Source organism: Mustelus asterias, chromosome 23 (genome assembly GCF_964213995.1).
Source record: "Mustelus asterias chromosome 23, sMusAst1.hap1.1, whole genome shotgun sequence".
Taxonomy (NCBI): Eukaryota; Metazoa; Chordata; class Chondrichthyes; order Carcharhiniformes; family Triakidae; genus Mustelus; species Mustelus asterias.
This window is the reverse complement of record NC_135823.1, coordinates 21,853,116-21,878,748: the sequence shown is the minus strand read 5'-3', so window position 1 is coordinate 21,878,748 and position 25,633 is coordinate 21,853,116. Positions and strand designations below refer to the sequence as shown.

The window sequence follows — 25,633 nt, the reverse complement described above, 5'->3', positions numbered from 1 at the left end:
CGAGTGGGGGGGGGCGTAGGGGGAAGAGCGAGTGGGGGGGGCGTTGGGGAGAGCGAGTGGGGGGGCGTTGGGGAGAGCGAGTGGGGGTGGGTGTTGGGGAGAGCGAGTGGGGGGGGCGTTGGGGAGAGCGAGTGGGGGGTGGGTGTTGGGGAGAGCGAGTGGGGGGGGGGTGTTGGGGAGAGCGAGTGGGGGGGGTGTTGGGAGAGCGAGTGGGGGTGGGTGTTGGGGAGAGCGAGTGGGGGGGCGTTGGGGAGAGCGAGTGGGGGGCGTAGGGGAGAGCGAGTGGGGGTGGGCGTAGGGGAGAGCGAGTGGGGGGGCGTTGGGGAGAGCGAGTGGGGGGGCGTTGGGGAGAGCGAGTGGGGGGGCGTTGGGGAGAGCGAGTGGGGGGGGCGTAGGGGAGAGCGAGTGGGGGGGGGCGTTGGGGAGAGCGAGTGGGGGTGGGGGTTGGGGAGAGCGAGTGGGGGTGGGTGTTGGGGAGAGCGAGTGGGGGGGGTGTTGGGGAGAGCGAGTGGGGGGGGTGTTGGGGAGAGCGAGTGGGGGTGGGTGTTGGGGAGAGCGAGTGGGGGGGCGTAGGGGAGAGCGAGTGGGGGGGGCGTAGGGGAGAGCGAGTGGGGGGGGCGTAGGGGAGAGCGAGTGGGGGTGGGTGTTGGGGAGAGCGAGGGGGGGAGCGAGGGGGGGAGCGTTGGGGAGAGCGAGTGGGGGGTTGTTGGGGAGAGCGAGGGGGAGCGAGTGGGGGGGGATGTTGGGGAGAGCGAGTGGGGGGGGATGTTGGGGAGAGCGAGTGGGGGGGATGTTGGGGAGAGCGAGTGGGGGGGGGTGTTGGGGAGAGCGAGTGGGGGGGGATGTTGGGGAGAGCGAGTGGGGGGGGATGTTGGGGAGAGCGAGTGGGGGGGGATGTTGGGGAGAGCGAGTGGGGGGGGATGTTGGGGGAGAGCGAGTGGGGGGGATGTTGGGAGAGCGAGTGGGGAGGGCGTTGGGGAGAGCGAGTGGGGGGGGCGTTGGGGAGAGCGAGTGGGGGCGGCGTTGGGGAGAGCAAGTGGGGGGGTCGTTGGGGAGAGCGAGTGGGGGGGGTGTTGGGGGGAGGCGTTGGGGAGAGCGAGTGGGGGGGGGCGTTGGGGAGAGCGAGTGGGGGGGGGCGTTGGGGAGAGCGAGTGGGGGGGTCGTTGGGGAGAGCGAGTGGGGGGGTGTTGGGGGAGGCGTTGGGGAGAGCGAGTGGGGGGGCGTTGGGGAGAGCGGGTAGGGCCTGGGTGGGATTGTGGTCGGTGCAGACTCGATGGGCTGAATGGCCTCCTCCTGCACTGTAGGGTTTCTATGATTCTATGATTGGGGCGAGTGAGTGGGGGGGGGGGTGGGTGTTGGGGAGAGTGAGTGGTGGGGAGGGGTGTTGGGGAGTGTGAGTGGTGGGGGGGGTGTTGGGGAGAGTGAGTGGGGGGGGTGGTGTTGGGGAGAGCGAGTGGGGTGGGGGCGTTGGGGAGAGTGAGTGGGGGGGGCATTGGGGAGAGCGAGTTGGGGGGGGCGTTGGGGAGAGCGAGTGGGGGGGGCGTTGGGGAGAGCGAGTGGGGGGGCGTTGGGGAGAGCGAGTGGGGGGGCGTTGGGGAGAGCGAGTGGGTGGGGACGTTGGGGGGGGCATTAGGGGGAGCGAGTGGGGGGGCTTTGGGGGGAGCGAGTGGGGGGGGCGTTGGGGGGAGCGAGTGGGGGGGGGCGTTGGGGAGTGCAAGGGGGGTTGATGGGGGTTGGGGGGGTGAGAGGGGGGTTGGGGGGGTGAGAGGGGGAGTTGGGGGACGTTGGGGAGAGTGAGAGGGGGGTTTGCGGGGGGGAGAGTGAGGAGGTGTTGAGTGGGGCGGGTGAGGGGAGTGAGAGGGTTAAGGCTGAGGGGGGGTGTGGCGTTTAGAGGGAGAGAACAGGTTGTTGGGTATTTTACAGTAGCTGGATTGTGATGGTTGAATGGCCAGCTCAATACCTGCCCACCCTGTAGAAGGGTGCTCTGTTGCAATAATGCCAAATGTTTGTCTCAATTATGGAAATTGTCGAGAGCTACGAGTTTCTTGGTGTCTAGATCAGCCACAACCTGGTCCCTCCATGCCGATGTTACAGTTAAGAAAGCCCACCAATGCCTCTACTTTCTCAGGAGGCTAAGGAAATTCGGTATGTCTGCTACGACTCTCACCAGTTTTTACAGATACACTATGGAAAGCATCCTTTCCGAATGTATCACAGCTTTGTATGGCTCCTACTCTGACTAAAACCGCAAGAAACTACAAAGGGTTGTGAATTAATAAGGAGGAGGTGTTAGCAATTCTGGAAAGTGTGAAAATAGATAAGTCCCCTGGGCCGGATGGGATTTATCCCAGCACTCTCTGGGAGGCTAGGGAGGAGATTGCAGAGCCTTTGGCTTTGATCTTTAGGTCGTAATTGTCTCCAGGAATAGTGCCAGAAGACAGGAGGATAGCAAATGTTGTCCCCTTGTTCAAGAAGGGGAGTAGAGACAACCCTGGTAATTATAGACCAGTGAGCCTTACTTCTGTTGTGGGCAAAGTTTTGGAAAGGATTATAAGAGATAGGATTTATAATCATCTAGAAAGGAATAATTTGATTAGGGATAGTCAACACGGTTTTGTGAAGGGTAGGTCGTGCCTCACAAACCTTATTGAGTTCTTTGAGAAGATGACCGAAGAGGTGGATGAGGATAAAGCAGTTGATGTGGTGTATATGGATTTCAGTAAAGCGTTTGATAAGGTTCCCCACGGTAAGCTATTGCAGAAGATACGGAGGCATGAGATTGAGGGTGATTTAGCGGTTTGGATCAGGAATTGGCTAGCTGTAAAAAGACAGAGGGTGGTGGTTGATGGGAAATGTTCATCCTGGAGTTCAGTTACTCGTGGTGTACCACAAGGATCTGTTTTGGGGCCACTGCTGTTTGTCATTTTTATAAATGACCTGGATGAGGGCGTAGAAGGATGGGTTAGTAAATTTGCGGATGACACTAAAGTCGGTGGAGTTGTGGACAGTGTGGAAGGAAGGTTGTTGCAGGTTACAGAGGGACATAGATAAGCTGCAGTGCTGGGCTGAGAGGTGGCAAATGGAGTTCAATGCGGAAAAGTGTGAGGTGATTCACTTTGGAAGGAGTAACAGGATTACAGAGTACTGGGCTAATGATAAGATACTTGGTAGTGTGGATGAACAGAGAGATCTCGGTGTCCATGTGCATAGATCCCTGAAAGTTGGCACCCAGGTTGATAAGAGTTGTTAAGAAGGCGTACGGAGTGTTAGCTTTTATTGGTAGAGGGATTGAGTTTCGGAGCCAGGAGGTCATGTTACAGCTGTACAAAACTCTGGTGCGGCCGCACTTGGAGTATTGAGTACAGTTCTGGTCACCGCATTATAGGAAGGATGTGAATGCATTGGAAAGGGTGCAGAGGAAATTTACTAGGATGTTGCCTGGTAAGGTGGGAAGGTCTTATGAGGAAAGGCTGAAGGACTTGAGGTTGTTTTCGTTAGAGAGAAGAAGGTTAAGAGGTGACTTAATAGAGGCATACAAGATGATCAGAGGATTAGATAGGGTGGATTGTGAGAGCCTTTTTCCTCGGATGATGATAGTTAGCACGAGGGGACATAGCTTTAAATTGAGGGGTGATAGGTATAGGACAGATGTCAGAGGTAGGTTCTTCACTCAGAGAGTGGTAAGGGCGTGGAATGCCCTGCTTGCAGCAGTAGTGGAATCGCCAACATTAAGGGCATTTAAATGGTCATTGGATAAACATATGGATGATATTGGAATAGTGTAGGTTAGATGGGCTTTAGATTGGTTTCACTGGTCGGCGCAACATCGAGGGCCGAAGGGCCTGTACTGCGCTGTAATGTTCTATGAATGTAGCCCAGTGCATCATGCAAAGCAGCCTCCCATCCATGGACTCTGTCCACACTTCCCGCTGCTTCAGAAAAGTAGCCAGCATAATCAAGGACCCTACGCACCCTGGACATTCTCTCTTCCACCTTCTGTCGGGAAAAAGATACAAAAGTCTGAGGACACGTACCAACCAACTCAAGAACAGCTTCTTCCCTGCTGCCATCAGATCTACTTCGCATTAAGTTGATCTTTCTCTACACCCTAGCTATGACTGTAACACTACATTCTGCACCCTCTCCTTTCCTTCTCCCCTATGTATTCTCTGAATGGTATGCTTGGTCTGTAGAATGGGCAAGAAACAATACTTTTCACTGTATCTCAATACATATGACACTAATAAATCAAATCGAAAAATCAATTAGATGGCAGCTCTGTGGGTCTGAACTCCTCTCTCTGGGGTTTTTCAGAGGGCAATACTGAGAATTCCCTCATCCAGAAAGGAAGAGTTACACAGGGTAAAACTAGAATCTGTGAAATGATTCACTCTTTAAAAGAAACACCTAATGATATAGTAAAATATGCAAGAGCTCACCAGGAATATACTGTAAAAGTAAAGTTGCCATAGACCCAGATGACCATAGGTTGTTCTCCCCTTTTGAGGGGGAGAACTGATTGGTGGTGATTTAACAGCGCCAGGGACCCAGGTTTAATTCCCAGCTTGGGTCACTCTCTGTGCAGAGTCTGCACATTCTCCCCGTGTCTGCGTGGGTTTCCTCTGGGTGCTCCAGTTTCTTCCCACACTCCAAAGATGTGCAGGTTAGGTTGATTGGCCATGCTAAATTGACCCTAGTGTCAGGGGATTAACAGGGTAAATATGTGGGGCTACGGGAATAGGGCCTGGGTGGAATTGTGATCGTGCAGACACAATAGGTCGAATGGCGGCCTCCTGCACTATAGGGATTCTATATAATAACCTAAGGGTCACCACACCTCAGATGAGGGGCAAGGTTGAAAAGGCGGGGACTTCACGAATAGCCTCAGTCAATACGGGAATTGAACCCACGCTGTTAACGTTGCCCTGCATCATGAGCCTGCGGTCCAGCCAACCGAACACACAAAGCATTGAAATCTCCTGTCATAGACATAATATAAAGACTCTTGATCTGGTATCTTTTAAAAGTGTCAGAAGTTTCCTGCTGCAGTAATTGATTTTGGAGAGGCTGGGTTACTCAAGGAAAGTGAATGTCTTGTGTGTGAAAATGATCAAAACCATCCTTTTATGAGTAGAGTATTAGGCACGGTATGTTTAAGACTATGTGGAGGAAGGCTTTCAACTTTAATGTAACTCGTCATAAAATTGTAGTCGAAAATCTCGAGAATAGTGTACCTCTCCATGTCCCTTAAAAAAATTGGTGCAGAATACCAGAAATATCGACAAAATTTGGGGCATTAACTTGAGCCTGTTGGGAACTGGCATAAATGCAAGAAACTCACACTGATCTTTTGTATGAGGGTACAGCTCTGTCAGTGAGCTAGGGGGTGGCATCAGGTGTTCCACTAAATCAGCGCAAAAGATTGCGGAAATTCAGTGATAGCACAAAATGGGCATCAAATATTTATGTCTAAATTTCTTCAGTCTTTTGTACTGAAATTGACATTTTGCAGTTGTTTCAGTGAAACTTCTACCCGAAGGTTTCAGGTCAGGATCTGTGTTTGTACGATTTGTCTCTCTGACACACATACAAATTCCCAGCTCCCTGAGCCATTCCCTGCCCTCTATCACCATGTTGTCTTGCCTGAAACACTCCATTGCCTTCCATATTCCTGGCTTCTTATTGTTAAATAGTCAGCAGCAGAATTGAGTTTTATCTTGCTGAACACTCGGATGAAATTTCTACCTTGCAGTCACTCCCCTGTAACCATATTTGCTTGATATTTCTCACTGATACACTTGTTGCCAGAAACACAAATTAATTCAGCATTCAATTCATATTAGTTTTCCCTCATCCCCTGCCAGAACTTACTTTGCCTCTTTATGCCACTGATAAGTGCTCATAATTTTACCTTTGTTTAACAGAAGGATTTGTGCTTTTGTTTTGTTTTGAGCTGAAATCCAAAGCAAGGGAAGCTGGCTCACTTCCCTGCTGCGTTTATACACAGTTCTACTAGCCACACCCCTGAACTGATTAGTGCCATACTCCAGCCGAACACGTCTTCAAAACTGAATTGCAGGACAAATAGTCACACCAGAAAAAAGACTCAGAGTAGCTGACAGAGGGTGGGGTGCAAGCGCTGTGCTATTAAGTTCACCTACTTCACAGAAGTGTCTTTCCAAAGTACTTATTTTGTCATGAAGTTGGAGAAGTGTGCCAACTGCCTCGGCAGGGTGAGAATGAGTCACTGTGTACCTCATGAAGGAATGGTTTTGATAATAGAAGTCATAATGTAGTATTACATAATGAAGAGAAGTCTAGTTTTCAGCTATCTTGAATGTGACTTGCATTCTTTGAAGTGATGTCGGTCTGTTAATGTCGTACATGTAGATATAAAGTGAAAGTGATGGGACAGTATTTTGACTAATTGTATTCTGAATTACTATTTTTCTTTCTGTATGAAAACTCATTAGTTGGGGATTGACTTGGAAAGAATGCCTTGTGATAGTGTTTTCTTATGGGTTAGTGGGACCATTCACTCCTTGTGAAGGAGCTTCACTGCTGTTTCAGAAATGAAGGGAGAGTGTTTCACACTGGAAATTTGTAAACTGCCTTTTAAAATACAGAAAATGAGATGCTGTAAACCCCATATTCAAGTTTCTATTGCATGTGCTTTCTTTGTATGTGCTGATTCCTTTATCATAATGAGCACACAGCCCTAAGATATGTGAGTCTGTTAAAAGATATTTTTTCTGTGTGTCTGGTGGGATGGGTTAGATATATTGGGCTCCACAATAAATGCTGCCAGCACTCTCTCAATCCTTTCAATATTGTGGGGTTATTGATTCCTGAGTTTGTAGGGCTTGCATGTCTTTCTGCTCAGTTTTCAAATCAGTTAATGTTGACTTTCGTACCCAACTTTCCTCAGTGATTAATTCACACCAAACTTTGCCACCAGTGTTAAAAGAAATTGCTCGTGAGGCTGCTTGTAGCTTTGGCCAAGGTGCACTCCCTGCAGGGGGCATTTTTGCTGTCATTGGGTGCTCCCGTTGCTGCTAAACAGAACATCAACACGTTTTCGAACGAGTCCGAGGGCAGAGCCAGTCCCACTTGCAATCAAATTCCAAGTTAAAATGCACTTTATTTTTACAGGAATGTGTGAAGCCAGTGAAAGTGGAAAAGAAGCCAGGGAAAAACTCTGGCATAATCAGAATTGAGAATGATGGTAGTTACACTCAGCTGAGCCAGGTAAACCTACAACTTTCTTTGTTTAGCCATACTTGTGTGGAGTTGATCTCTGTGCACTGAAAACGTTAGAATTCTTTGCTGTTTTTGTGTAACAACTGTAGTTAAAAACCAGGTTAATGTCGGAAGAACAATAGCACCTGAAACAAGTTCTGAACAATAAATATAAGCAATAATATTTTTATTAAAGCTGAGATGGGTTTTCTTTATTTAAAACAAATGGACCTGTAGAGCATCTGCACTAGTGCCCTGATTCAGGATATAATTACCCCTTATTAAATGGAATACAAGATGGGAAGAAAGTGTATTTTTTCATTGCGGTCTTTGCATGTTTGTTTGTTCTGTTACCTCGCTGTGTTTTCATTTTCAGGATGGAGGCATCAAGAAACTTGAAAAAGCGAAAATAACCTTGAATGACTGCTTGGCCTGCAGTGGCTGCATCACATCAGCAGAAAGTGTATTAATCACCCAACAAAGCCACGAAGAATTGTACAAAGTTCTGAACCAAAACAAAGTAAGATAACTACTTTCTTGTGGCAGGCTTGCATAATATTTCAGCGCCAGATTTTTGTATTTGACAATACACCATTTTAATGACTAATTTATGAGGTCACGCAAAGGGAGCTTAATGTCTTTTGTTTTGCAAAGCTGAGGGACGGGCAATACACCAAGTTTTGAATTAATATAAAGGGAATTTGGAAATCTGGACGTACAGAGGATAGTTTGTGCAAGGCTAGGATAAGAGAAGCAGAGAATCTTATAAATTGAGAAAGCCACAGACTAAGTATAATTGGAATGGTAATTTTCCAGGCTTCGTCATTAAACTAAACCATCTTGAGGTACAGTACATAGACTTATTTCCTGATTTAACAGGGAGGAGCGGGGTATGAATGTGCTGTAGGATTTTTATCAGTTGAGATCAGATGGAATCGTGCAGTAAGATCTGGATGGCGCATTATGTTTAGTGATAATTTCTTCCTATGTTCCAATGTTGTGCCTGATCTAAGCTCTCCGATATTACAATTTCTGCTGATGCCTGTGTGTGGTAATGTTTAAATGAATGTGTTTCATGAAGGCAGAGGGTACAGCTTCCAGTTTCTTCCATACTCAGTGATTTGTGTTGACGAATTGAGGATTGCACTCAACTACTAAATTATTTTTGTTTTGGAAAGAGTTTAAAAGATGTGAAAACAATTATTTTTGATTCCGTCCCAAAGACTTTTCCAAAGCTCATGGTGATATAAAGCTTAGTGAATCTTGTGCTTTGTTCAACACACACTCATTGCAGTCTTTCACACAAACCTGTACACTTTCTCTTGGGTTTCTGAGGGGCATATGTTGAGGAGAACCTGGACAAAATATCTTTGCGTCGCAACTCAGTTGTCAAGTATCAGAACACTGACTTTCACACCTGTAAAATTATCTGTCTCTGCCTTCACCTCAGCTCAATTGTTACTGAAATCCTCATCTATGACTTGGTAACCGCTAATGTCAGTTATTCGAATACTCTGCTGGATGACCTTCCACCTTCCTCCCTCCATAAAATTGAACTCATTCAAAACTAACGCCCATATCCAACATGCACCAAGCCCCATTCACCCATCATGCTTGTGCTTGCTGACCTGCATTGGCCCCAAGTCCAGCGGTGCCTCGGTTTTTGAACTCTCATCCTTGTTTTCAAGTCCCTCCAAGGTCTTGCTCCATCCTATCTCTCTCATCTCCCCAACGTACAAACATCCAAAATTTCTGCACGCTTCCAATTCTGGCCTCTTGTGATCCCAGATTTTTAATTGCTCTGCCTTTGGAAGCTGTGTTTTCAGCTGCCAAGCTCCTAAGCTCTGGGATTCACGGGTTAAACTTCTTTTCCTCTCCTCCTTTAAGACACTCTTAAAATTTAATTCTTGTCCTATTTTGTGGCTCAGTGTTAAGTGTTGTCCTCTAGTACTCCTCCTCTAGCACTCCTGTGAAGCACTTTGAAGTGTGTTACTCTATTAAATGCAATTTCTTGTAAATTGGTTTCGACCAGTAGCGCAAAACAGACTCTTATTGAACTGGAAGTCCGTTTTACACTGTTCACATTGAAGTCAATTAAATGAAACTTGAGCATGATATAAATCAGACTGCTAAATTGCTATGAGCTTGTTTCGCACTAATGGCAAAGACTAGTTTATTCGACATTATTCTCCCTTTTGCTGCCAATCTCCTCCCACTCTTGCTCAGTTATGATTCTATGAGCCAAGATGTCTCTGGTACTGTGCCCAATATATTGTCCAGCTGTGAGCCTTCACAATGAGTTTCTTTTCAAAGCTGTTCCAATTTATACCAAAAGGGAACCCAAAAGTCTTTAGGCATATAAACAGTATAAGGGTGGTGAAAGGAGGGTTAGGGCCAAAAGAAACTGGCTGAGCTACCAAATGAGTACTTTGCTGAGGGTAAAGATTCTACCAAGCTCATAGTGAAAGAGGAGGTAGCTACAATACTGGATGGGCTAAAAATTATTAAAGATGAGATATTAGTTATTGATAAAGAGGAGGTTCATTGATAACTGTACAATGTTCAGCACCATTCACAACTCCTCAGTTACTGAAGCAGTCCCTATCCAAATGCAGCAAGACCTAGACGACATTCGGGCTTAGGCTGACGAGAGGCAAATAATATTTGTGCCACTCCAATAAGAGAGAATCTAACCATCACCATTGATATTCAGTGGCATTGCCATCACTGAATCCCTCTCTACCAACATCCTGGGAGTTACCATTTACCTGAAACTGAACTATACTATCCATGTAAATATCGTGGCTACAAGAGCAGGTCAGAAGCTAGGAATCCTGCAGCAAGTAACTCACCACTTGACTCCCCAAACTCTGTCTACAATCTGCAAGGCACAAGTCAGGAGTGTGATGGAATACTCTCCACTTGCCTGGATGAGTGCCACTCCAACAACACTCAAGAAGCTTGACACCATCCAGGTCAAAACAGCCTGCTTGATTGGCATCCCAACTACCATCTTAAACATTCATTCCCCCTGCCACCGATGCACAGTAGCAGCAGTGCATACCATCTACAGGATACATTGCAGGAACCAATCGAGCACCTTCCAAACCCACAACCACTGCCATCTAGAAATACAAGGGCAGCAGATACGTAGGAACACCACCACCGGGAAATTCCCCTCCAAGTCACTCACCATACTAACTTGGAAATATGTCACTGTTGCTTCACAGTCGCTGGGTCAAAATCCTGGAACTCTCTCCCTAACAGCACTGTGGGTATACCTACACCACATGGACTGCAGAGGTTCAAGACGACAACTCGTCACGACCTTCTCGAGGGCAATTATGGATAGACAAATGTTGGCTGAGCCAGTGACACCCACATCCCAAGAATGTTTTTTTAATTAGAAAGGCTAGCTGTATTTGTAACCACCAGAATCGGATTTTTAAGGGCAAATTGTTGTTTAATTGACTGGTTTAATTTGATGAGGTAACCAAGAGGGCTGATTAGGGTACTGTGATAGATGTGGTACATGGAATTTTTAAAAAGTGTTTTGAGAATGTCCCACTTAATGGCTTTCCAAAATCATTCAAACCCATGGACTAAAAGGGCAGTGGCAGCATTCATATGGGTTTGACTCAGTGACAGAAAGCAGAGAGCAGTTAGTGGTGAAGTATAGTTTTTTTGGACTTGCGGAATGTGTACAGTGGACCCCCGAGGGGTCGCCAATAAGATCATTGTTTTTCTTGATCTACGTTAATGACCTAGACTTGGGTGTTCAGTGCACAATTTCAAAATGTGCAGATGACACAAAACCTGGAAGTATTGTGAGAAGGATAGTGGTGGACTTCTGGAGGACATAAGCTGGTAGAATGGGTGGGGCATGCAGCAGATAAATTTAATACAGAGAAGTGTGAAATGATACATTTTGGTCAGAAAGACAAGAAAAGGCAGTTTAAAATAAAGAAGACAATTCTAAGAGAGGGCACCTCAGGATAGGTGTGCACAAATCACTGAAGCTGGTAGGATAGGTTGAGAAAGTGATTCAAACAGCAGACAGGATCCTGGGCTTTATATGTAGAAGCATGGAATACAAAAACAAGAAAGTTATAATGAACCTGTGGAAAGGTTGAGAACCAGAGGACACTGAGTTGAGGTGAATGGCAAAAGAAGCAACGATGATGTGAGGAAGAAGGTTTTCATGTTTGGACCTGGAACTCCCTGCCTGTGGTGGCTTTGAAAAAAGAATCGGACAAGAACTTGAGGAGGAAATATTTGCAGGGCTATGTGGAAAGGGACCTGCTGAGTTTCTCTTGCAGTGAACCAGCACAGACACGACAGGCCAAATTGCCTCCTGCTGTGCTGTAATCATCCATTGGATTTGAAATTTAATTGCAGTGCAAGTATTGTCACTGTTTTGAAGTGGTAGCATTTGACATGAAGTTTCTGACTTTGCACAGTCCCAAGAGGACTTTTTCCCAGTGCGGTGAAGGAATCTGTAGGCGCTGGAATGTTAACTTAGCTAGAATCTTTGTTGTTCATGGTGATGGGGAAAACATTGCTGGCTAGCTCTTTGATTCTATATCTAGAGCCAGCACAAAAAACATTGCATTTATAAAGCACTTTTCACAACCACTGGGCATCTCTGACGTGCATGAATGTAGGAGATGCAGCAGCCAGTTTGCACACAAACTCCCACAAACAATAAAATAATAATGACTATCTGTTTTTTTGTGATGTTGATTTGGCTAGGGCACCTGGGATAACTCCCCTGCTCCTCTTTGCCGTAGTGTCATGGGATCTGTTATATCCACCTGAGCTGGCGGAATGGGCCCTGGTTTAAAGTCTCAGCCAAAAGACCTAGCACCTCCCACAGTGTGGCACTCCCTCAGTACTTGATCCTTCTGTAGTCAGTAACACTCCCTCAGTGTTGCACTGGAATGCAAGTTCTGAGTAGGATTGAAACGCACAACCTTGTGATTCAGAGAAAAGAGTTCTACTGAGCCACAGCAGACACAAAATAAAATGTTACTATTAGCATAGCAGAGAAAGTCTTAGCTTCTGCATATGAAATTGTGACGCATTGCTAAATCTGGCAGAAGAAATAGACATTAGCACTCAAACGTTTGATTCTTATCAGTGTGACTCTGCTATTTTCCACACTCTGTATTGACTGTGCAAATTAGATGCGTGATTTATGTTTGTATTGTTGTTATTACCTTTGCTGTCACCTCCCTCCCCCATGGTGGCAGTTCTTGCTGGAATGTGGTTCCTCAGGTGCTAGCAGCTTCCACTATCAATTCTTTCATTTCTTGAGAGTTGAACTGTTCCTGCATGAGGAGTCACAGCTGAACCTGCCCCATTCTGACCTGACCCTTCACACCTTTCAACATTCTATACTGATCACTGGACAGCAAGCATGAGTAAAGAATCTGGTGCTTCCCTTTTGTTTTCGCTTTGGGGTATCTGAGGCCAGTTGTCTTGCCCTCTGAGCTTCTAAACAACTCTTTGTTTAGCCGTTCAACCAAAGGAGAAAATGCAAATAATCAATAACATTGTTTCTTTGAACCCATTTGATAGTGGTCACTGTTTGAGTAGAGCACAGTGTAGCACCAGTATACTCCCTGAGCATTGCTGTTTAATTGATTAGGTATCGGGTTCCACGAATCAGAAGCTGGTGGTGGTTTCAGTTTCACCACAATCCAGGGCATCATTAGCTGCAAGGTATCAACTCCAAGTTACAGACGCTGCACATCGGCTGACTGCATTCTTCAAAAATCTGGGTGAGTGGATTCATGACATGGTGAGGCAGAATAACGTTCTTTACTGACACAGCTGAAGTTTATTTATTAGTGTCACAAAAAGGCTTACATTAACACTTTATTGTGTTAGTTACTGTGAAAATCCCCTAGTCGCCACACTCTGGCTCCTGTTTGGGTTACACTGAGGGAGAATTTAACATGGCCAGTGCACCTAACCAGCACGTCTTTCAGACTGTGGGAAGAAACCGGAGCACTCGGAGGAAACTCACGCAGACACGGGGAGAACATGCAGACTCCACACAGACAGTGACCCAAGCTGCACTGCTATTTAGTGAATAAAACCTAAACAATCAACTCAATTCTAAATGGTGTAGGCGTGCTCGGTATAGATAACAGTGTAGTTGAGGGTGATGCCATGTGGCACCACCTTGGATCAATACTCCATGCCAGAATGGAACTGGAGATTTCACCCGCACATACTGAATTATTTTCACTGATCTGGGGGGGAGCATTGCGCAGAAATTAATTTTCCCTACGCAGAGAAAGAGCCAAGAAAGGTGAACCGAAAACAAACAAAAAAACTGGATGCTTGGAAGTCTGAAATAAATCAGAAAATGCTGAAATTACCCAGCAAATAAGGCAGCATTGGTGACCTGAAACATTAACTCTGTTTCTCTCGCCACAGATGCTGCCTGACTTTGTTGAGTATTTGCAGAATTTTGTGTTTTTATTATTGAAAGGTGAGTCATCCTGTACAACAGTTGTGCACCTCTTCGTGTTTGATTTTGCACCATTGTTGAAATGGTGAGAACAAGTTGTCTCATGCACACCCGACTAGATAATGAGAAAAGTAAATGAAAATCTTTCTCAGTGGTTTGTATTTAAGGTTGTATCTGAGTCATACAAATGAGACAGTTCTCAGTCCTGTGCCCTATTTGATCCACATTCTCTGCTGAATGGGTTAATTTGAGCTGGTGCAGTCTGTGAAACCATACTCAGCCAGGAGGCCTTGTAGCTTACAAAACCATTCGCAGCAACAGAGCCAGTGCAGCTTTGTAATGTGTACAGTTAGTTTGTTGAACTGAATACTCCATTTGGAGCAGCATGCTTTTTGGCATTGCCTGTTTGTTTTAGCAGATAAGGATAAGTAACAGCCTCCAGAGGCTTTTGATTGTGCGATTTGAATTCATGATAGTGGACTTAATTTTACTACGTGCTGGAGAGGAATAACATGCCCTCTCTACTGGTGCACAGCAACAGTCTGACAATTAGATATCACGTATACACAATTTGAAATAAATGTGTAACACCAGACTGGCCATGTCAACTTTTACAATAAAAATTCCAACTCTGATAACGTGTATCATGCGGGTTACCTTAAAAGCCTTAGCTGTCTGCAGGTCAGGGCAAGGCATCCTGACTCTACATGGCTACAGTTTAAATTTGCCATGGGGTACTGGGTCAATTTATCACAATCTTATCGATTCCGTCCATTGTTGGGGTGGTGGGTGCCAGTATATTTTACATGGAATTCCAGTGGAACCTGGGATATGTTTGTTGACTGCTAAAATAGTAATGATCTGAAATGTGACGTGGGAATGTGGAGATGTGGTATGTATGGGTGGTAATCTGGCGGAGTGGATCACCCAGCCACTATATAGGACACAGCTCATTTCCATTTCATGGTAGTTGACCTTAAAATGTTATCCTGTCATTATCAGCTCCTTTGGGTGTGATTTAGAAACCTGCAAACCTTGCATACCATGAGAGCAAAATTGCAAAAAAAATTTATGGACGCAACACCTCTATTAATATGAGGAGCATTTTCTTCATGGGCAAATTAGTTAAAAGTCTGAGCAATTCACTGGAAACCGCCACGACTTTACGGGGTTAACTTGCTTCTTAAAGAAAAAATTCTCGAGAATGCTCTTTTTTTTTCTCAATTAATGACCCATCGAAAGAATTGTGTGACTGCCCTGCTTTGAAATGTGTAGTTTCTGAGATTCCAAGGTAGTTTGTTTTCTGTAATTAATGGAATTTATCAGGCATTCCCCTGTTTTCCATTAAAGGAATTGCATCCCGATTGCTGTGTGCACATGTAGGAGGATGTGAATTAATTGGCGAGTGTGGATAATTACACGTATGCAGGAAGTGAACGTGTTAACATGATGTGAAATGGATTGTTAGAATTTTGAGTTTATGATGTCCTGGAACCTATTCCTAAACTTGTCATTTTCCTAACCCCTCTTTTCTGCCTCCTAAATATTCTCAGGCATTCACTACGTGTTTGACACGACCTTCTCGAGAAATTTCAGCTTGCTGGAGAGTCAGCATGAGTTTGTTCAGCGTTTCCATAGGCACAAGGAGGATAGCAAAGCTCTACCAATGCTGGCCTCTGCCTGTCCAGGTATTTATAATAGAAAGAACTTGTACACCGCTTTGGCATCGACAACAAAGTACTTACAAAATGTTACTCCCTGTTGCAGAGTAGAAAACATGGCAGCCATGTTGTGCACAGCAAGATCCCACAAACAGCAGTGTAATGAATACCAAATAATCTGATTTTGCACATCAATGAAGGGATAAACCAGGAAAGTAAGCTTGGAGGAGGACAAAAAGGGATATATATCAGAAAAGTGATTGGGCAAGAAGGTACTAGTTGGAGTAGAAGAGTCGGAAGTGTGCAATTATCCATTTTTGTAAGAAGAATGGAGGAAGAGAATAATTGTTAAAAGGTGAGGGACTAGCAAGTATTGGTTAATCAGAAGAATTTGGGGCTTTTTTTACACGAGTTGGAAAAATGTAATATGGAGGTACATCAAGCAATTAGGAAGGCAAATGATATATTAGCCTTTATTGTAAGGGGGTTGGAGTACAAGAGTAATGCTTTAATTAGAAAAGGCTTGGTAAGACCACAGTTTTGGTCTCATTATCTAAGGATGGATATACTTGCCTCCGAGGAGGCAGAATGAAGACTCACTAAATTGATCCTTGGGTTGAGTGGGCTGTCCTTTGTGGAGTGATTGAGCAAAATAGATTTGTATTCACTGGTGTGTAGAAGAATGAGAGATGATTTCAGTAACATTAAAATCCTCTAGGGCTGGATAGTCGCAGGGTAAGGGGTGTTGCCTGTTTAGGACTGAAGTGTGGAGAAATTTCTTGTCTCAGAGGTTGTGAATCTTTGGAATTCTCTACCCCAGTTGATGAGTATATTCACGACTGAGATTAAAGATTTTTTTGGCCCTAAGTGAGGATTGGGCAGGAAAGCGGAGCTGATGTTGAAGTTCAGTTATGTTCTTGATGGATGGACCGTAGGACCAAGTTCTGCTCCTATTAGGTTGATTTAGAGATGAGAGTGCTTCCACTGGGCCAATGTTGACACTTAATACTCTTCTCATGGTCTGCAATCCTATTCCCAACCTTAATAGCAAGTAAGTTAGCATCTGTAGAAGCTAGTTAGCTGACTACTTTTTGCAGTAGCCAATTGCCACGGCAGCAAATGATTTTATGAGGAATCAGTTCCACTTCTATTTCATAGCAAATTTCTTCATTCTCAAGTTTGCTGATTCTTGGTTACTTCCTGAGATATTTCACCCAAGCTGACTGAATCAGAAGCAATAATTGTCTTTAAAATGTTGCACGTAGCTTTACATTGCCTGGTTACACTAAATACCTGCTAAATACGCTTTGCATGAAATCGCTTTTGAAGTGCAGTAACTTCTTTAACATAATCTAGTGCGGTTACATGGGAATATTTATTTCTTGTTACACTCCAACATCTGTCTTTCAGGCTGGATCTGTTATGCAGAGAAAACCCATGGCAGTTACATTATTCCGTATATCAGCACAACAAAATCCCCACAGCAGATGATGGGCTCTTTAGTGAAGGACTACTTTGCAAAGCTGCAGGTAAGAGACAATATCATTATTTTCACATCCAATAAAGCTTCTATTGTTGCAGCACAGAATTACAATCTCTAAACTGATATAACAAACTTCAGACTCTTTGATAGTGGCTAGGGAAGGCTGAGGGAAAGCATCCGCTTAAACTGTAGTGGTCGGCACAGTGGTTAGCACTGCTGCCTCAACGCCAGGGACCTGGGTTCAATTCCAGCCTCGGGTCACTGTCTGTGTGGAGTCTGCACATTCTCCCCGTGTCTGCGTGGGTTTCCTCGGGTGCTCCGGTTTCCTCCCACAGTCCAAAAGACGTGCAGGTTAGGTTGATTGGCCATGCTAAATTGCCCCTTCGTGTCGGGGGACTAACAGGGTAAATAGGTGGGGTTACAGGGATAAGGCCTGCGTGGAATTGTGGTTGGTGCAGGTTCAATGGGCTGAATGGCCTCCTTCTACACTGTAGGTATTCTATGAAACCATTGTAATTCTTGTGCTCATTGGTGTGGGCAAATTTTTCCTAGCTTTCCCCACTTCACTGCTGTAACTTGGGTTAAAATCTCCTTCACATAAAGATGGGAGGAGGATCATGGGTGTGTAGCATAGTTCACTCAGTTCAAAAGATCTGCCAGCAATGATACGTCACCTTGTTTAAAAAATTAATTACCAGCCTGGATGTGTGATGAGTGTTGTTACTACAAGAGATTGAACATTTTGTTTGTAGATCTTGCATGACTGTATTATGCACTGTGTAATGTCTGCTACGTAATGCTGTGCCTTATCCAGGAGGAGTTGATATATTTCTGATCTGATAAGCTACCACATGACGCATGTAACCTGGAATCGCCTGTACTATGACTCACATCTGGCAATAGAGCTTTGAAGTTAGCACTTTTTACTTTTGCTTGAGATGAGAAGATTTGGCGTGATCTCATTGAAGTCTTGGAAAATATAGAGCGATTTGGTAGAGCAGATGCAGAGAAATTGATTTCTGTAGGTAGGGGTGTGGGGGTTTCAGAGGAATCCTTGAGAGCTAGGCTGTGAAGCAATGCAATCAGGAAGCACCTTTTCACCCAGGCTAGTAAAAATCTGCAACTCTTTTGGAGGCTGTGGATGTTCCTAAGCTTTTCCATGCAGTCCATGCATTTAATTTGCTGTACGTTCACACACGAGGTCATGCACTTAAATTGCCTGTGCACTCCAAAAATAAAAATGAGAGTGTAGTTGGGTAAGGATATAAAGACTATCGAATGGACATAGAGATCAGCTGTGATCTAATTATGCGGCAGAGTAAGATTGAAGAGTTGATTGACCTTTTCTATACTCCTTTCAAATATGTTGCTTCAAAGTTGGGATTTTTCTTTGTTAGGTGGAATGTTGAAGCTAGTATGCAATGTGAATTAGTCGGAAAGTGTAAGCGCTCACTTGCTTGTGCAGGAGGGCAACAGCAAAAGAAGATTGTGATGTATTCTGTTTGCCCCGTAGAATATGACACCGGATCAAATATACCACGTTACAGTGATGCCGTGTTATGACAAAAAATTAGAGGCTTCGAGAGAAGACTTCTTCAGTGAAGAATACCACACAAGAGATGTGGACTGTGTAATTACGTCAGGTGAGCAAGGTTTGAAACAAGGATACCTGTTAATGCGTACTGGCATCAATGCTCCTGTCATTCTCTGCCTGCCTGTATTATCTTGTTACTCCCTCACCTTTGCACTTGGGCTTTTACTCTGCCTTCAATGCTATTCCATGAAGTTAAATCAAATCAGCTGAATTGTCAGCTTAAGGCTCAATCAGTCTGTCAAAAAATGGGAATATTTTGACTAAAAGTCAAACTTGTATATAAGTCACACAGCATTTTTGTGAACTTCCTACCAATAGTGCTGATATTCTATTTTATTGGGGTGTATATTTTCAATAGATGTTGGAATTTATCACATAACTTTCATGGAGAAATGTAAAAGCATATTGCATTGCTATGTTTTTAGCAGTGGCAATAATCACATTGCATAGCAGCTTCAAGTCTTGAAACTTTTAGCTGTTATATATATCATGGCTAGAAATAGTCTCATCAGTATCTTCATATAATGATGATCAGCCTATGAGTTAACCCGATGGTGTTGCTTCTGGAGATTCTTATCATGTTGTGATGGTGATGTGACTTACAAATGAGTACACTCCAGAAAGCATCATACCTTTTAGTGAAAGGGATCCCAGTTATTCCTTCTATTGAAATAATTCAAATTTGAGTTTGGTTTTTTCAGTGAGGGTTCCATTCTTGTTTAGTCTATCATTTGCTTGTTTTAAAGTTCTGCTCAGTGATATACTAATGACAGAATCTCTGTTTTGAAGGTGAAGTGCTGAAAATGTTGGAACAGGAGGGTCTTTCCTTGGCAAATGTGGACCCAGTGCCACTGGATACACAGTAAGTCAAAAAGTCTCCGAGGCTCTTTAGGTTGTGATCAATGGCTCAATTAAACAAAATGTTTATTTTAAAAGAAAACATTTCTTGTCAAATGAGGGAATTCTTGAACGTTATCTAGGATTCATTCAAAGGGTTATGTAGTTTAGCCCTTGTAGTGTGTTTTGAAAGCACACTCCCTTTCCTTCAGTATCCATCTCACCATCTGGGCGCTTCACTGTAATAATGCAGGAGTTCAGATGTCATTAATTCCCGGAAACCTGCAGTTTCCTCAGCATGTAATGTAAACAGTCAGAATAATGCAGCAATGAAAGGCTTCCATACTGGTGACATTGTGATGAATCCATAGTCTTAATCTAAAATTATAACTTTTAAAGTTATTTTATGCAGAACTCTTTCTGGCAAAGATCGCTGCCTTGCTCCTTTTACTCTTACGATTAAACAATTTCCTAATCTGGAGGGTCCCGAACTACTCCTCCCTAACTTCAGAGCAATTGTTGTGCCAGATAAGATAGTAGTTCAAACCTGTTATCGGTGTCTAGGAAATGGAGTAAGCCAAAAGGGGTTGGAACTAATGGGCCCAGCCGAGGGACTGAATTTATTTTAAAAATTGTACTTTTATATTTCAGCATTTTTGGTGATGGAATTGTGAAACGTTTTGTGTGGATAATTAAAATATTCAATTCCTAATCCTTTACTGAATAAAAACTTAGGGTTGTGCTGGTCTAAAATACCACCTACTGCAGAAATGCACATCTGTTGTTTCCGAGCTGGCATAGTCATGATGGACCAAATGGCCCTCGGTGCTGTAACCATTCTCTGATGCTGTGATTTGATTTTATTCTGCTTGTGACATTATTATCTTTCAATGATTAGATTATTCCACACCCGAGGGTAGTAACCATGAAATAATTGTGAATACTCAAAAGTGAAAAACAACAAATCAGGATTGCATTGTGGAATTCAGGCTATACTATTCTATTGGGCTACATCTGCCAGTCTTAAGTGCTCACCCGTCCCGAGTATTGTGCACAATCTGTTTTCTGGCTATTTAGAGGAGTTTCCATCTTAACATTCCTTCATATGCACCACTTTCAGCCGGAAAAAAACCCAAGCTATATCTTGAGATGCTGCAGCCAGAGCTCTGAATTTCCCTGACAAGATATGAGCTGGAAAAGCCCACTGGTGGCAATCTGTCTGTCACACGTCATTAACTTCAGGAAGCTGCAAACAGCCTCTCTGCAAATACCAGACTCTCTAGGCATTTAACAACTGAAGCCAAGATTGTTTTGTCTTTTTGTCCTGCAAACACCAAATGCAGCCGGTTTTTAAAAAACAAAATTCAGAAAGTCAAATAGGCTTAGTGTGGAACATGACAGGACACATTTGTTTCAAGTTAAAAAAATGCTGAACGGCATTCCATTGCAAACTGCATGAAAAGCTCATATCTACCTACATCTACAGCATAGCTATTACAAAAGGCTTGACCCCTTCACTAACTCTAAATTGGCATGCAGTACAGCAAAGGCAATGAGCCCTGACAACATCTCAGCTGTAGCACTGAAAACCTGCACTCCGAACTAACCGCACCCCTAGCCAAGCTGTTCCAGTGCAGCTACAACTCTGGCATCTACTCGACAGTGTGGAAAACTGCCCCGGTATGCCCTGTCGGCAAGAAGCAGGACAAATCTAACCCAACCAATTATCACCATATCACTCGACTCTCTTGCCACCAACAAAGTGATGCAAGATGTTGCTAACAGTCTATCAAGCCGCACTTGCTGAGCAGCAACCTGCTGACTGATTTTCAGTTAGGGTGCCAGCAGGGCCACTTAACACCAGTCCTTATTACAGCCTTTGTCCAAATATTGACAAAACAGCTGAACACCAAAGAGGAGAGTGACTGTATTTGAACTCAAGGCAGCATTTGACTAAGTGAGGCATCAAGGAGCCCGAGCAAAATTGAAAGTAAATGGGAGTCGGAGGAAAATTGTCCACTGGTTGGAGTTGTACTAAACACAAAGGAAGGTGGTTGTGGTGGTCGGAGGTCAATTATCTCAACTCCAGGATATCACTGCAGGAGTTCCTCGGCCCAGCTATCTTCAGCTGCTTCATCAATGACCTTCCTTCCATCATAAAGTCAGAAGTGAGGATACTCATTGATGATTGCATGGTTTTTAGTACCATTTGCAACTGATTTGATTCATTATTGTCACATGTATTACTATACAGTGAAAAGTATTGTTTCCTGCGCACTATACAGACAAAGCATTGAGAAGGAAAGGAGCGAGTACAGAATGTAGTGTTATAGTCATAGCTACGGTAAAGGAAAGATCAACTTAATACGAAGTAGGTCCAATCAAAAGTCTGATGGCAGCAGGGAAGAAGCTGTTCTTGAGTTGGATGGTGCTTGACCTCAGACTTTTGTATCTTTTTCCTGATGGACGAAGGCGGAAGAGAGTATGTCCGGGGTGTATGGGGTCCTTGATTATGCTGGCTGCTTTTCCGTGGCAACAGGAAATGTAGACAGAGTCAATGGTTAGGAAGCTGGTTTGCGTGATGGACTGGGCTTCGTTCATGACCTTTTGTAGTTTTTTGTGGTCTTGGGTAGAGCAGGAGCCATACCAAGCTGTGATACAACCAGAAAGAATGCTTTCTATGGTGCACCTGTAAAAGTTGGTGAGAGTCATAGCGGACATGCCAAATTTCCTTGGCCTCCTGAGAAAGTAGAAGCGTTGGTGGGCTTTCTTAACTATAGCGGAGGGACCAGGACAGGTTGGTGATCTGAACACCTAGAAACTTGAAGCTCTCAACCATTCCACTTCATCCCCATTGATGTAGACAGGAGCATGTCCTCCACTATGCTTCCTGAAGTCGATGACTATCTTCTTCGTTTTGTTGATATTGAGGGAGAGATTATTGTCATCGCATCAGTTCACCAGATTTTCTATCTCCTCTCATTACTGAAGCAATCTATATCCACTGCAGCAAGATCTGGACAATATTCACGCTTGGGCTGATAAGTGGCAAAAGTATTTGTGCCATACCCATGCCAGGCAATAACCATCTCCAACAAGACATAATCTAACCATCTCCCCATAACATTCAATGGCATTGCAATCATTAAATCCCCCAGTATCAACGAAGAGGTTTAACGTTGATTAAACTGTTAAACTGAACTGGACCACCATATTAATACTGTGGCTACAAGAGCAGGTCAGGGGCTGGGAATTCTGCAGTGGTTAACTCGCCTCCTGACTCCCAAAGCCTGTCCACCATCTACAAATCACAAGTCAGATTGTGCTGGAAAACTCTCTGCTTGCCAGGATGGGTGCAGCTCCAACAACACTCAATGTCAGCATCACCCAAGACAGAGCAGCCTGCTTGATTGGCGGCCCATTCACCTGCTTAAACATTCACTCCCTCCACCAATACACAGTGGCAGCCGTGTGTACCATTTACAAATGCACTGTAGAAGTTGCCAAGGCTCCTTTGACCACACCTTCCAAACCTCTAATTTCTACCACCTCGAATGACAAGGGCAGGTGACGCATGGGAACACCATCACCTGCAAATTCCCCATCATCACTCTCCATCCTGATTTGGAAATATATTACTGTTCTTTCACTGTCACTGGGTCAAATCCTGCAACTCCCTCCCTAACAGCATTCTGGATGTACATTCATCATATGGCCAGCAACAGTTCATGAAGGTGGCTCACCACCGTCTTCTTGGGCAAATAGGGATGGGCGGTAAATGCTGGTCTTGCCAATGACACCAACATTCCAGGAGCCAACCAAAAAATAAAATTGGATGCGCGGAAATATTCTCCAACAAAATATTGGGAAGGCTAAGTTTCATCCCTCATCACGTCAACTGTCCGATTCAGGCTGCTTGCAACAACCCTGGTGTCGTACTTGACTCTGTGATGAGCTTCCAATCACTTAGCCATGCCACCATTAAGAATGTCTGTTTTCATCTCCATAACATTATTGACTTTGCTTCAGCCTCAGTTCATTCATGTCTTTTTACTTCCAGAGTGGACAAAATCATAGAAAGTTTATGGCTCAGAAAGAGGTCACTCTGCCCATTGTGTCTGCACCAACTGAAAAACGAGCCACCCAGCCTAATCCCACGTTCCAGCATTTGGTCCGTAGCCCTGCAGGTTACGGCACTTGAGGTGCCTATCCAGACACCTTTTAAAATGAGTTGAGGGTTTCTGCCTCTAGTCCCCTTTCAGACAGTGAGTTACAGATCTCCACAATGTGGGTGAAAAATCTTTTCCTCATCACCCCCAATCCTTCTACCAATCACTCTAAATCTATGTCCCCTAGTCACTAACCTCTCTGCTAAAGTAAACACTCTTCCTATCCACTCTATCCAGACCCCTCGCAATTTTGTACAAATCTCCCCTCCGCCTCCTCTGTCCTGAGAACAACCTCAGTCTTTCCAATCTTTCCTCAGCTGCAATTTTCCACTCCTGGCAACATCCTCTGTACCCTCTCTAATACAATTACACCTTTCTGTATTGAGGGGACCAGAACTTCATACAGTCCTCAAGTGATAGCCTAACTAATGATTTATACAGTTCCAGCATAATCTCCCTGCTCTTAGATTTTGTGCTCTCGGCTAATAAATGGAAGGATTTCAAATGTCGTCTTAACCATCTTATCGACTATCCTGCTACCTTTAGGGATTCACCCCAAGGTCTCCACCATACTCCTTGCTGCCCTTCCACCTTCTACCTTCTAAACTTGAAGTCCAAAACTCTGCTCTCCCGGTCTAACTTGCACCAAGTCATGTTCACCACCCCTGTGTTAGCTGATTGACATTGGCTCTCAGTGAAGAAATAATTTAAAAATTATTATCCTTGTTTTCAAGTCCCTCCATCACCTCGCTCCTCCCTATCTCCTTAATTTCAATCAGCTCCAGAACATTCTGAGATATCTGCATTCCTTCAGTTGAGGACCCTTGCACATCTCCAATTTTAATCACTCCACTTTTGATGGCCTTGCTCTCAGCTGCTAAGGCCCAAGCACTGGAATTCCCTCTAAAATTCTCAGCTTTTACATCTCCTTTAGAAGCTTGAAAAGTAGTCAGTTTTATCATCTTCAACTTGTCAGTATTGGCCTGAATATGTTCCTTTGGCTGTTTTACTATATGGGACTAGTTCAGTTGAGGAAACCTGGTTGGCATGGCCGAGTTGGGCCGAAGGGCTTGTTTCTGTGCGGTATATCTCAATGACTCTATATAAATGCAAGTTGTTCCCCATATTAGCCTGTGAGTGAGCGTGGAAAAGCCTTCACCAGACCTTTGTGGTTGCTGGGATGGGGAGATCACTTTGCTAAATCATGCACATCTGGCCCATTTTGCCCCTCCATGCTGCAGCATATCCATGTAAAAGGAATGTAAGGGTAGTTGGTCAATCTTAAATGGGAAGTTTGAAAGAATGTTCAGTTTTGTTTGTCTATTTTGTTCATAGTTACTTACAGTTTGAAATCTCCTTGTTGTTGGAGAGAAAGTCAATACAGTTGATTTAAATCAGTTGAAATTACTCAATTAATCCAAGGCTGAGCAATTTTGTATATTTTAAGGGTTGTTTTTGGTGCAGCCTACGAGTCAAAGGCAATGATTCCACTCAGCCTATTACTGCTGATATCTTAATTAGTCTGTAGGAAGGTAAGCAAAAGTCAGTGAACTTGGCTGGGATAGCAGAGCCTAAATGCTAAAGCCTGTGTTTATCACAGTAGACCTGTCTGCTGCTTTTATTGATGAGAATAATTTCCGCGCAGCTACGTGATGGGAATCACACTTGGCTATTAGCATTACAGACTTCCTGTAAACAAGGCAGCTACCGCTAAAAATAAGACTGGACATAGTCTGTCCTCCAGCTGTTATCATTTTTTAAAACTCTGCAGATTATTTTGTTTTCACTCTGTGCAGTGCCTCTGTGAGTTTGCAATTGGTATTCAAGATGATTCGCAACACTTGAGCTCCTTGTGTGGAGTTCAGACTCTTGCAGAAATTAACTTTGCATTAAATTTCAGCCCTTTTCAATGTTTATGACATGACCGTTAAAATCTACTTAATCAGTCAGGGCATTGAGTATAGGAGTTGGGACATTATGTTACAGTTGTATAAGTCATTGGTGAGGCCGCATTTGGAGTATTATGGACAGTTTTGGTCACACTGTTATAGTAAAGACTTTTTTTTATTCATTCGTGGGACATGGGCGTCGCTGGCTGGCCAGCATTTATTGTTCATCCCTAGTTGCCCTTGAGAAGGTGATGGCGAGCTGCCTTCTTGAATCGCTGCA

The 25,633-nt window shown here is 44.3% G+C and overlaps 1 protein-coding gene across 1 annotated transcript in view; it reads left to right on the top strand.

Annotated features, from left to right (window-relative positions):
* The window catches only part of narfl (nuclear prelamin A recognition factor-like), a 42,222-nt gene that overhangs the window by 602 nt on the left and 15,987 nt on the right, over positions 1-25,633 (top strand). The window contains exons 2-8 of the mRNA XM_078240097.1: positions 7,153-7,248; positions 7,616-7,759; positions 12,890-13,022; positions 15,274-15,408; positions 16,792-16,910; positions 18,378-18,507; positions 19,248-19,320. Of these exons, the coding sequence (XP_078096223.1) occupies positions 7,153-7,248; positions 7,616-7,759; positions 12,890-13,022; positions 15,274-15,408; positions 16,792-16,910; positions 18,378-18,507; positions 19,248-19,320 (830 nt within the window). The remainder of the gene's footprint in view (positions 1-7,152; positions 7,249-7,615; positions 7,760-12,889; positions 13,023-15,273; positions 15,409-16,791; positions 16,911-18,377; positions 18,508-19,247; positions 19,321-25,633) is intronic.